The sequence below is a fragment of the Numida meleagris genome, chromosome 3 (genome assembly GCF_002078875.1).
Source record: "Numida meleagris isolate 19003 breed g44 Domestic line chromosome 3, NumMel1.0, whole genome shotgun sequence".
NCBI lineage: Eukaryota > Metazoa > Chordata > Aves > Galliformes > Numididae > Numida > Numida meleagris.
Genome location: NC_034411.1, coordinates 110,196,596 through 110,209,958, shown reverse-complemented (window position 1 = coordinate 110,209,958; position 13,363 = coordinate 110,196,596). Strand labels below are relative to the sequence as shown.

The 13,363-nt window shown below is 44.4% G+C and overlaps 1 protein-coding gene across 7 annotated transcripts in view; it reads left to right on the top strand.

Moving 5' to 3' along the window:
* SUPT3H (SPT3 homolog, SAGA and STAGA complex component) overlaps positions 1 to 8,641 on the top strand; it is a 272,370-nt gene extending 263,729 nt beyond the window's left edge. For 2 of the 7 annotated variants that reach the window (XM_021389655.1, XM_021389656.1), the window contains one exon: positions 6,872 to 8,538. In XM_021389655.1, the coding sequence (XP_021245330.1) occupies positions 6,872 to 6,913 (42 nt within the window). In that variant the 3' untranslated portion in view covers positions 6,914 to 8,538. Of the gene's footprint in view, positions 1 to 6,871 lie in introns of all 7 variants that reach the window. The other 5 variants (XM_021389658.1, XM_021389661.1, XM_021389659.1 and 2 more) reach the window with 4 other exon arrangements.

Below are 13,363 nucleotides of genomic sequence, written 5' to 3'. Positions count from 1 at the left end.
TTAACAGACTTGGACGATATATCCTGGATATATCCTTGTCCTGGACACAGCAACGCTCTTTTATGTGATTATTGAAAAAAAATTTACACCGTTGGCAGTTAAAAGTAAAGCAAAGCCCAGGACTGACTTTGCTGGAAAGCATTTTGCTACAGGCTGTTGAAGGATGGTTTATTGAGGCAGCGCTTTCATCAGTGCTCGGGGTACATGGTCCCCTACGTACGATGTGCTGCTGATCTCGGGACGGGAGCACACCTGCACAGTTCACTTGTTCCCTTTGTGTCTCTTACACCGAGCTGAGACTCCTCAGGGAATAGCTGAATCATGCATGGTGCTGTGAGTCTAGAACAGCCACTGCTGCGCGGGTAGAGGGATGCTGCAGCTTTCAGCGCGGCTGTCTGGCCCCATCAGAAATGAAATCCAGCTGATGTCACGGTGACGGCAGGGGAGATCGTTTGGAGCTAAACCTGGGTGTTTACACGTATATATTTGGGATTTGTTATTCATTACTGACCACTTGCTAGACATGATATACATAAAAAGTTCCCTCAGTCTCTGAGTAATATCAGGCATCTGTGCTTTGGCTACTGATTAAAGATGGGTTTGTAGAGCTGGAGCCTTCAGTGCTATTGTTTTGAATTGGAGAGAGAGTTAGCCATTCTATTTCTTTTGTAACTCATATATTCTTCTAATAAGGAGAGTCTATATCCACACAAACTTATTTAGACCTAAACAGAAGCAGCTAATTCTAAACAACATGCGGATTCTCTGTTTTAAACAATGTTGCTTATACTTTGCCTCCTAAACTAATTATTATTTTAATGTCTAAACAAGCTGACACTTCTTTGCATGTGGTTTGTCTGTGCAGGCTGGGAAAATTAGAAAAGTAACCTTCTAATCACAGTGTTCTTAATGGAGATGTTTTTATGTATAAAGAGCTACAAATGTGTCCACAGTGACTTGTTTGATATTGTGGTGGGCTAATGAAATTTCAGAGCTAACATTCCACAAATAAAGTGGAAAGAAGGCACAGGGAGAAAGGGAGCAGATTTAAAATTAGAGAATCTTTGTGTTTTATGGGTTCCAGGTTATTTGGAATGGAATGAAAGTTAATGCTACATCCTTTTTTCCATTCTGCCAGCCAGTGTCTGATCCAACAATGTCTCTTGTTTAAAGGGCAGGGCTCCCTCCACTGTTCTTAAATAAAGGCTTTCACTGTCTGAGATTTAATCCTCCCTGATTTTCACAGTAACATTGTAAGACTGCATGAGGAGAATTATTTAATGAAAGAAAGTTTTGCATATGATTCCCCTGTCGTAAGCCTGTTCAAGTCATATGGTTCGATTTACATTTATGCAAATATCAGAGAATAGAGTAAAATTACCAAAGGGGGAAAGGACTGGGGCATGTCACAAACAAGATGTGCCTATTTGTATTTATGTTTGCTAATGAAGTTCAGCCATGACTTGCTCTTTTATTTTTATGTCTGTCTGCCATTCCACTTCATGCACTGTAATTAAACCACTTGCCCACACACATAGAAAAGGACAGCAAGAGAGGGAGACTTCAAGTTTCAAAAATGCTGTTTCTGACTTGCTTATGAAGGACCTTTGACGTGGTCCTCCACCACATCCTTATCTCCAAATTGGAGAGCTATAGATTTAAAGGGTGGACTATTAGATGGATGAGGAATTGGTCAGATGGTCGCACTCAGGGGGTTGTTATCAATGGCTGTATGTCCAGGAAGAGGTCGGTGTTGAGCAGTGTCCCCCAGGGGTCCGTCTTGGGACCAATACTTGTCAACATCTTTATCAGATGATGATCAGATGTGACACAGATGATGGAATTGAGTGCACCCTCAGCAAGTTTGCTGGTGACACCAAGCTGATTGGTACAGCAGAAGGAAGGGATGCCATCCAGAGGGACCTTGGTAAACTAGAAAGGTGGGCCCTTGTGAACCTAATGAGGTTCAACAAAGCAAAGTGCAATGTTTTGCACTTGGGTCAAGGTAATCCCAGGTATACATATAGACTGAGAGGAGAACTCCTTGAGAGTAGCCCCATCTGGAGTACTGCATCCAGGCCTGGGGCCCCCAGTACAGGAGGGATGTGGAGCTTTTGGAGCAGGTCTAAAGGAGGGCCACGAAGATGATTAGAGGGCTGGAGCACCTCTCCTGTAAAGACAGGCTGAAGGAGATGAGCTTGTTCAGTCTGGAGAAGAGAAGGCTGCAGGGAAACCTCATTATGGCCTGCCAGTGTTTAAAGGGAGATTATAAACAGGAGAGAAATCAACTTTTTCAATGGGTAGATGTGTAGGACAAGGAGGAATAGTTTTAAACTAAAGGAGGGAAGATTTAGGTTGGATATCAGGTGGAAGTTTTTCTCTGAGAGGGTGGTGAGGTGCTGGAACAGATAGTCAAGAGAGGTTGTGGGTGCCCCATCCCTGGAGATATCCAAGGCCAGGTTGGATGGGGCCCTGGGCAATCTGACCTGGTACCTGATCTAGTGGTTGGTAGCCCTGCCTATGGCAGGGGATTGGAGCTTGATGGTTCTGGAGGTCTCTTCCAACCCAAGCCATTCAATGATTCTATGAGCTATAATACAGGATTTATCATCTTTAAATGGTACAGCAGATCAAATTCTCCAGTGATATGAAAGTCTGTCTCACCCTTAATGCGGGTATAACTGCAGAATTAAACTAGTGGAAGATTTGACACAATAAACATTAGTGTCTGGGATGTCCACATTTACCCTAGATTTTCCAAAATTTATCCCAAATAAGAATTTAACACATAGCAGCCCACTCAAATTCACAGCTGTTTCTTTCTCTTGCCAAAATTATTCTTTCTCATCATGCTGCAGCTGGGAAGTACTATAAATTATGTGGAAACCATTTCTAGTTAAGATATCTGTTCAGAAGTCTTTGTTTTGTAATTTGACATGTTCCCAAATGTAGGAGTACTCAGATCTTCGGGTTTAGCTCATGCTTGTTTCTGTAAATCACAGCTTCAGTATACCTGTGTTAAAAATGATATGATTTCTGCCCCATAAGTTGGCCCTACAAGCTTTTCACTAAACTGCCTCATTTCATGTGACCTACTTTGGGAATGGGAGTTTTGCTGCATGGAGCAGACCTTTGTGGTCCATCATAATATCCTACCCTGTGCTGCCATGGGGCTGAAAAAGAGAGTAGAAAATTGATTGCTTTTCATGATATTTGAAGATTTACTTCACCATTAACATAGCATTTTGTTCCAAATTTCCTTTTTATGTTGTTAGTTTTGCCTTCTTCCACCAAACCAAGGACAAAGCATGATCCTGCTTTTAGCTGACCGACAGAGATGAGCACTGCTCATCTTTTCTACTTCATTGCCCCTTGAGACTGTAAAAAAAAGAGATTAAATAATGATAGCATTCCTTGAGAAGATTTTAAAAATATCAGAATCCAATACGCTTTGATAACGTAGAAGGCACAACATTTTCAAGGTGAACTTCCTGGTGCAATAGGCAAGTAGATGACAACTGATACGATGTAGTGCAGAGATTTCACTGACGTGAGTTTGGGATTGCCATGTGGTTTGCAAATGCAAAAAAAAAAAAAAAAGAGAGAAATTTCTTCAGTAGCCTGAAATGAAGAAAATGTATCCACATGGTGCAGAGATGGGCTGGGGTCAGGGCCAGGAAGTGGAGCACGCAGCAGCAAAATCGTCATGTCGTGCCTTTTCCCAACATGGGAGCTCATGGAAAGGGTGGAACTGGGCAATGAAAGTCAGTTGCTATTTTTGTTTTTGGTCCACCCTTCTAGGTTCTGCTTGTGGATAGCTGCAATCTGTCCGTTTGATAAAGGCAGAAAAAAGGGTGTAAAATGTGATAGCAAGGAACCTGACGAGTTTCTGTGAGCTAGATTGACCAGGTGAGGTTACATCAACTTTCCGTTGCATGGGATTTGTTCTGGGAAGGTGATCTGTGCCAGTGAGGTGGTTTCCCACATCTAAAAGGTGGTCTCTTGCCCACCCACACGCATAGAGGGTGCGGTAGGAGGCTGAAGGACCTTCAGCCATGGCAGAGAGTCAGCCCACAGCAGGAAATATCAAAGCACAGGCTGGGAGACAGTACGTTTGGAGAGACAGCACACACAAAATTTGGATGCAGTAGATACCTTTCCAAAGAGGCCTCCAGAAAGTATAGCGGGCTCACATTATCTCCTGACATCGGGCCACTGCAAATATATACCAGCAGAATGGGTAGAGCTATGGCCTGCCATTTTAATTCCACATCAGGAGTCTGCATCACCCTCTAGCTGTAATTCTGAGACAAAGAGCCTTTCTTTTTCTCAAGCTGGCTACTTCCAAAGTGGCAGAAAGCACCCAAAGGCTTCATCCAAAACCTTCACATTACCAAGCCACAGAGAATGACTGTCACATCCACACACACTCTCTCTTGCAGAGGCACGTGCACATCCAAGGCTTATAGAAAACATCACGCTGTTTCTCCTCACAGTTCTTGGCATGCAAAGGTGTGTCTTTTAGCTTCATGAATTCAGCTGTATACATCTTTGCAATAAATGGTATAACTCAGAACTGGGGAATGACTGTAAAATAGCTTTGCGACGCCTAAATTTGTTTTGGAGGTGAGGCTTTATTATCTAGTAGTGTATCAAAATAAGAAAGAAGTGTTATCTTAGTGTGGAATGAGATGAAACGAACTTCCTCCTGTGAAATACTGATTTCCAAACCAGTTACCTTTAAGCTGAGGCTGAAGGTAAAGATGGTTTCTGGGTAAAACGCTTTAATTTGTGGCTAAATTCCTTAATAAGCTATGCATATACCAGGATGATTTTCTCTGGCGTGGGATGGTGAAGTGCGTTGTTTTCATTATTGCTGAATTTCAAAATGGCTTCAGGAATTTTGTCGGCCCTTTCCAAAAAAACTCAACTTCGGGCAGAGATTAAAGCAGAGGAAATTTCAGCCCAAGGGCAAATGTTTCACGAAGTTTAAAAGTATGTGAAACAGGGAGTTCAGTAGGAAATAGTTCTCAATCCTAACTATAGCCACGCTAGCTATAATATATGGCTAAATATAGACTAGTGGGTGTGTCCAGCTTTCTGAAGGTGTTATCCTTCCTCCTCTAAGACCTGCTTCTAAAATGACCTTTCCAGGGATATAACTAACCGTGTAATATTGCCCGCGTTGGAAAATGTTAAGCTGCGTTATTTCCCAGGTGAGCCCAGCCAAGCCCGGCTTCGTTCCGCAACCAAAATTCCTTTCGTAAAATTCAACCTTTTATCTTTCATGTGAATCCAGCGTGGGGTTCATTGATCTCCAGGCAAACTGCGTGATAGCCCTGGATATTTTGTTTATGTGTTAAAGGTTGTCACTTGGGTCACAAACCTCTCCAAAAATACCAGGGTCAAAGAGCTAAAAACATTGCTTTTGCTTTTTGCATCAGCTTCAAAATGCCAGCCCTAATGGTCTGGGCAGGCTGCAGATCCAAACTCCCTTGGACTTGCTACTTGTGGTTGTGGGAATATGTTGGATGCATTCAGGATTATTGGCTGGTCTGTTTTTGTGCATTTTGTGTTCGGGTATGGAGTCTTTGGATTTATTTTCTTTGTTTGCGGCGATACTGTCATGTCTGATGAGTTGCTGTGTGTCTCCCAGCTCACGTTGCACTCTTTGGCTTTAATACCATATGCTGCCAGGTCTGCGTATTGAAGCTCGATGTTAATGTAAGGGATGCTGCAGTGAACATCTTGTACGTGTTTCCTTTTCCATATTCAATGTCTGCAAATACACACTTGCTCTTTTGGAATCTATTTCAGTTCAGGAGAAATACTACCTGTGTGCAAAGCTGTTATCCTGTGTCTTAATGATTCTCTTCTAGTTTAAGAGAGGAGACTTTGATATTGCTGAAATTCATTAGGAAATTGCTAGAGAGTAACTGAAACCAGCAGCTGTATGTGGCACAGCCTCAGTACATGAATGCAAGAGCTACAAAATACGTATCTGATGTCTGTAATTTCATTTCTGAAACTGGATGGCTGCTGAAGGTGAACCAAATCGGGCAAAAGTATTTAAGCTCCTTTCCTTTTTGAAAATGCCATTAATACCTAAAAACAAAATGCATTTTTAAAGCAAGACTGTCCCCTTAAAATATAGAGTTTCCAGTGTGCCTGGGTTAAAAAAAGGCAGAGCTTCCTATATTGATTCAGGAGGAGATGTTAAAAATGCATGAAAGGTATTTTAGTGAGGCAGGGTCGCCGTATCTTTTACATTTCTTTCTTCTCTTCTTGAACACTGTTTAACTCTTGTGCTCCTTCATCACTGGAAATGCTCCATCCCAGGTTCGTATTATTTTGTACTGACCAGAGTGTCTTTGAGATCCATTGGGTTTGCTTGGCTAGGGATTACACCAGTGTCTGTTTACATAGCTTTAGGCTCATGCTACCGACCAGGCTTGGAAACCTGTAATGATCCAGTAATCTCTGGGCTATTAGGGCAGTTAGGTTAGAAGCAATTCTCCAGCACGGTGAATAGAGAACACATGCTTCTACGGGACAAACGGGATTCGGTATAATAGTGTATTTTTGGACTCATCTATTTTGCAGGCAGCTAACAAAATAGGATGTTACATTTTTGCGTATCTCTCGCTCTCCTGAAATAGAGTCACTAACCACTTGTTAACCACACTGATTTTTTAATCGTCGAAGCGGTTGCTTGCAGCTTCCCCACCAGAAATGTTCAGATTAAGCACACTATTAGATTGCAGCCAGAATAGTCTACAAAACAGGAAGAAAGCCTTGCCTCCCTCCCTGCCTTCTTCTCTTGTTTAAGTTGACATGATAATTCATTACAGATTTTCTCTTTCTTTGACAGAGTGCCTACCGCAGAAACGGGATGACTTTTCTCGCCTGCTGATATGGATGTGGCTGCAGCAACAGAAAAGACAGTGTTATATTAAGGTGATTTTCTCTTCCCCTCCACGGAAGGAACAAAAAAACACAAGCTCCGATGTCTCCGCGTGGCAGTGAGTGGGCCGGTTTGTTGTGACTATCTGCTGGCTGACTCCGTCTCTCTTTCCAGCCCCCTCAATCGTTATTCTTGTTTACTAGCTGGAACATTTAGCTAATTAATGGCAGGATGTTTGGGATAGCGTGTAGGTGGACAAGAATGCAGATCGCACCAGTTTGATGTTTGCAGGGACTTGCTGCTGTCAGCCCCTTTGTAAAACGCCATGTCATCTTTACTCAGTTGTTTGGCAGTCTGCGTGTTTTGGTGGCAGTGTTGTTTTGGGAGGCAGGATGGGGCAGAAAGAGGCCAAAAAGACTCTGGGTTTCCCGTGATTTTTACAAAAAAAACCCTGCACTGTTTTCCACTGCTTTTCCTCCAGTCATTCTTAGGTGGTGCCCAGGCAGCGCAATGCAGGAAGGGGCTTTTAGATAAGAGCAACAGCAGAGAAGAGCTCAGGTCACCTACACTTTAACAAAGGTTTGTCACGGACCCTGCTGCAAAGTGGCCAGCCCCGAGTTCCCAGCGCTGCCCCCTCTCCCTGCTGCACTCCCCCCGGGGCCCGACCCTCCAGGGGAAGGCTCTGCAGAGATTTGGCACAAATCTGCCCCACTCCCTCAACGTATCCCAGAGTACCCCAACAGCCGTGGCCACCTCAGCGCTTCTGGCTGTGCTGCCTCAGCAGAAGTTGTCCCTGCCACCGACAAAGCTGGCGCTGCCGTTGGATTCTTTTAAAGAAGAAATACGCCCTTCACTGCCTTTTTGTATTTTAGCTCAATTTGCCTGTTTTCAGATTTACTTTTTAAACCTCAGTCCCTCACTCTACAATTCTTCCCGTCCCCCGCTCCTCCGGCCTGGGCTGTCCTCGCCGACGGATTCATTTCTTCACATAAAATCCGTACAAATATAGAGCTAACCACAAGGAGCTGAACCAGAGAGAAGGGCTTATGACTCAGCCCATCCCCGGGATCTGCTGCGCGTACCGCCTGCGTCCCTGGGGCAGCCCAGGGTTCTGCGTCAGCCGCCCGGAGCGCGGGCTTCAAATCTGACTTAAACCTCAAATTAAGACAGAGCACTCAAGGGATCAAGGGGAGATCAGCAAAATATTACTTTTATATCGTGCAGCCGTCCTCCTCCTTTGTGCTGAGTATGTGAGGTCTTAACTTTTACTCCCACCGCATGGTATTGTGGTCATTTGTAAGTGGTTTTTCTTGCCCGGTTTTCCTGGACCTGCTTGCGAAAGCTTTAGAGGTATCTGTATTTTAAATAAACTGAAAAATGCCTCTTCTCTTTGCAGCCGATATGCTGCCAACGTGAACTTTGTGCATCAAATATTACCGCCGTTCCTCAATTGCTTTTTTTTTTAATCTGTGTACCTGCTTAGCCTTCTGATTTCTGGAATTCATCCGTGTGCAAAGGAGGACCAGCAATGTGTACACGGCCGGGTATTAAACGGGGCAGGGGGGGAGGGGGGGGAAGCTTTCTGATGTTCCATCTGTGCTTGTTGAAATATATGATTAAACTTTTCTTTTTATCATCATCCTTATTTTCGTTGGCATCCGTCATCGCGGAAAATTACATGCTTGCTATAAACATCCCGGCTTTTCAAAAAGGGACACCAGCATTTATTGTATTTGGTTTCGATCTGCAGGCGTATAGACAGAAGGGACCGTTTCAGGCACCGGGTAATGGAATCAAAATTCCTTCCGTAACTGTATCTCTCTCAGATTTTACATTTTAAAATATGCACGAGCAGGGAAAATCCTGGCGCTTATTTTTTACCGGCCTACTCGAAGTCCCAGAGAATGAAGACTCAAACATACATTTCTCTCGGAAATATGACAGGTCGTGTTTTTGTTGGTCTGCCGTGTGTTTGTCTATCTTGAACAGCCTGACAGGCAATTATTTATAAAATCTGGGTTTGCCCAAGAAGCCCATTGAATAACCTTTCGCTTCTCTGCATAAGCCGCGCGCTGAACTGAGAGCAGAACAAGGTAGGTTATGTCTCCCTGCCCCATACGTGCCAAGTTATTCTTATAGCAGGAAGGAATAGCTTTTGCTCATCCTTGAGTTGTCTTTCATTCTGCTTCAAGCACAAACAAGAGACCTGTGCTGGAGTGTGTGTCTGCACACCACTTTGCAGGCCGCAGGAGCGGAGGTGTGAACTCGCTGGCAGTGAGGCATGAGGAGGATTTTCATAGAATCATGGAATGTCTTGGGTTGGAAGGGTCCTCAAAGATCATCCAGTTCCAGTCCCCTGCCGTGGGCTGGGTGCCCCCACCAGCTCAGGCTGCCCAGGGCCCCATCCGTGGCCTTGGGCACCTCCAGTGTTGGGATGCCCACAGCTCTGGGCAGCAGTGCAAGCAGCTGTGAGTTGTGGTTCATCGCATTCCCCACACTGCCTGACCTCTCCTTCGTCAAGCTTTGTTCTGAGCAAGGACAGCTCATTACAGCAACTCCCCTATGAGGACAGGCTGAGAGAACTGGGGTTCTTCAGCCTGGAGAAGAGAAGGCTCTGAGGAGACCTTATAGCGACCTTCCAGGACCTGAAGGGGACCTGCAGAAAAGCTGACGAGGGACTTTTTATAAGAGCAGGTAGTGACAGGATGAGGGGAAATGGCTTTAAACTGGAAGAGGGCAGATTTAGACTAGATATTAGGAAGAAATTCTTTACTGTGAGGGTGGTGAGACACTGGAACAGGTTGCCCAGTGAGGCTGTGGATGTCCCTCCTGGAAGCATTCCAGGCCAGGCTGGATGGGGCTGTGAGCAACCTGGTCTAGAGGGAGGTGTCCCTGCCTACAGCAGGGGGTTGGAACTGGATGATCTTAAAGGGTCCTTCATAATACATAAACACTTCTACTGGTAATTAAAGAATAAATAGTGACATTTGTCACACGTCTAACCACCAGTTGAAACTTAACACTGTTAGAGAGGGTTGTTTTTTTTTGTTTTTTTTTTTTTTTTTTTCCTAAAAGTGAATCACCTTGTCCAAGGTTGGGTTTTTTAGACCTCTGCTCTATATCCATAGGGAGAGGCAGTACGAGTGGGGAAATGTGGTGGCACACATTAAGTCCGGGGCTTTGTTCAGAGGGCACGGAGCCAGCACAAAGCAACAGAGCCATCCCTGAAGGAATTGAATGTAAATGTGATGGTTTAAATAAGGCCAGATGCCTTACTAAACTATTTTGAAAACTGTATCTTCTCATGTAGCTTTTTTCCCCCCCTTCTTAAGATAATGTTGTTGCCTTCAAAAAACAGTAAGAGAAAACAGCTCTCGTCTATTGTGGGGAGACAATAATCAGATACTGTAGCTTCCATAAATCACTGAAATGTTGGCAACTGAAACAAACTTTTAAAAGGCAGATGACTGCAAATTTGAAGGAAACCTTCATATTTTATTGTTAAAAGTCTTTTAACTGTCTAGAGAGCACTCCCAGACACGACATTAATAGCTATTCTCAGTAATCAAGCTCCGCTATACTTACATACTATTTTTCCTAAACAAGATAGATTAGTAGTGGAAGAGAACTGGAAAGATAAATAAGGAAAATCAAGAACTGAAATTATAATAATAACACAGATTCATTTTCTGCTTTATGACTCTCTTCTGTATTTGCGATTGATAATTCCTCCTAATTCCTGTCAGGCAGAAATGTTGGCACAAGGGTCCTGCAAACATCCCAGTCTTTCTGGAGTAGTCTTCATGCAGATGCTTTGCAGATTTTGTGAAGGTGTGGGCTGTCAGTCTTTGGTCCTAATATAACTTTGATTGCTGTAATGTCTCAGTGCCCCACCGTTTTCCATATATTCATGCCTACAGTGCCACTTTTGGGAACAGTAGTGTTATTTCCATTTCTTCTGAGGCATGGCAGGGCTGAAGGACTGGCCCTGTGCTGGGGATCCTGGGATGGTTCGGAAAACCCAGATTCCCAGTCTGTACTGCTTCTTTCAGCTCTTCCCCTTCCAGTGAGAATGACACGTGCAGCAGAAGGCACACGGCCCAGCCATGCAGGTTAGGACGGAAAGTGGCCAAAACAGTATCCACCTGGATCTGATCCAGGACAACGCTTCAAATCCTTCCTGCTGAAACATGCCTCTGAATGGCCTAGTGCAGACACATTAACATCCCACTTCCACGGGTCGTGGACGCTTTCCCTTCATGCAGTGCCTGAGTTCTGCATCAGGAATCACCACAAGGAAGATGCTCATTCCTGCTCCGGAGCTTCAGATTCCTGCTCCAGCTCCTCACTCCTCCTCCATCCTGCTCCTGATCCCTCACCAACCTCCCTTTGCTCCGCTCATGAGAGCTGCAAGAAATAATGGGAGAAACGCAATTAGTGCTGGCTGTTTACACAGATAAAGTAGAGCGATACATTTTAATAAACGAACTGGATCTGAATCGAATAAAGAGCAGCTGAAGCGTGGTGGCTGCTCTCCACCTGGACGGAGGGAAGGCGTGCGGCACCTGGAGCCATAGCGGGATCCAGATAGGCAGAGCCAATAAAGCAAGTTGGCTCAAACCCATTCTGTTTAACTCTCATTTCCATAAGTATTTAATTAATCTGAAAGAAAAAAAAAAAAAAAACAAAAAAAAAACCCAAGAAACTACTGTGTTTCTTGTGCTGACATGAGTTCTTCAGATCTGCAAATGAAATGGCAGCGACTGTGTGTCGAGCCCAGGTGGAAGCAAATCTGCACCGGTGCTGCAGAAGGAGAAAAATGACTTTGATAGGAGCAGGGCTCCAGGTGACCTCCTTGTGCTCGGGTCTCCACGTATCTGCTGTGCATGTGCAAATTCTGCAGGAGCTTCGAGTAAATCATTTCGATAAGCGAGATGGGGTCTGTCCAGTGTTCCCCATGTTACCTTCTCTTTAGTTTGTCATTACAAGAGTTTGTATTTCTGCTTTGGAAATGTTAGCAACGTTTTGCTGATCCTGAATTTCCACTGTTCGGCAGAATTTGGTGTAGGCAGAACACAAATCAAAGCCGTTATTGTGAAGGGCTGCTCTCAGCACCTGGGAAAGGATGCCTTCGAAAACCAGCTCCTCCATGGAAGGTGCTCCTCTTGGTCAGCTTCTTTGGGATGGTGGCAAAATTGATATATGGCTTCTCTATGTCTTGAGCTTGTACCACTGACAGTTGAGGTCAGCTTTGAGGTCTTCCTCAGACTGGTATGCATCCCACTGGTCTCCTCATTGTGCAGATTAGGTGGACAAATAGGTTCAGCAGTTACCACATTTTAAGATGTATTTTGAAGCAGGCCGAGTTGGTTTCTTTTATTCATGGTAGCCAAATGGGTGCAGGGCACTGTATCTTAGTGCTTGGTTGGGGTTGGTGGGGACATTGGTGTTGCTTTGGAAGCAAACACACACCACTGTGAAACCAAACAAGAGGTAAAGGCTTGGCTATTGGCTGTGACAGGAGCTTCTCCTTGCAAGTTACAGTCTTTCCCAGTGCCGTGGTAATGAAGATAAAAGTTAAAATAAGCAGCCAAACTGTTCAATTTGGGGCCAAAGTCCAAATGTGCCCAGTTTTTGCCACTGCCAGTTTTCATTTGGTGGAGGTTTGTTTTGTTTCTAGTGGTATGGAAGCTGGGCTTGCAGATGGTGCTCGATTCATTTTTGTTTTGTTTGGGCTTGTTTCCTTTGCACTTTGGTATGGATTTCTGGTGTGTGCTCTGGAGAGATTTTGCATCTCACTTGGTTTCTTTGGTGGTCCTAAAGGCAACGCAAAATTAATGCAGCACTTAAGGAGAACATTATTAAAACGTTATTCCTAGGTGAGCAGGAGAGGCATAGAAAATGCATATATTTATATGCATATATATTAAATGCATATGAATATATATACATATATCTTCAAGGTTTTTCAAGAAGATGGAATTCTAACAGCAGCTCTGGTTTTACCAGTCCAAACACAAACTTGCTTTGGTGGTGTCACTTCCTCTGCTGTGAAAGGAGGTTTACCCCACAAAGATAAAGGTTTCCACTTCGTGAAAGTAATTTGGTTGTAGTTTTTTATTTCCTTTCTCTCTTTACCTCACGCTGCTCTCTTTCACTGAGCTTAGTGTCACCCAGCTGGACCTGTGGGAGATCATGAACCCTCACGACTCTCAGAAAAAATCACCCCTGACCTGTGCACGAGAAAGGCACTCCTGAATCCACAGGTGTCTTTCATTCATTTCTCTCTCAAAGTATAAAACGTTGCTCGGGAGAGAGGGGTCTCGTAGGGTTGGGAATAAGCCCCCGCTGTCTGCACTGAGGGCAGTGGGTGCTGTTTTCATAGCACTGGGATGCTGGGGGGAGGTGTCAGCATCGGGCACCACAGAGCCACCCCAGCGCTGCCTGAAATTGCATCTG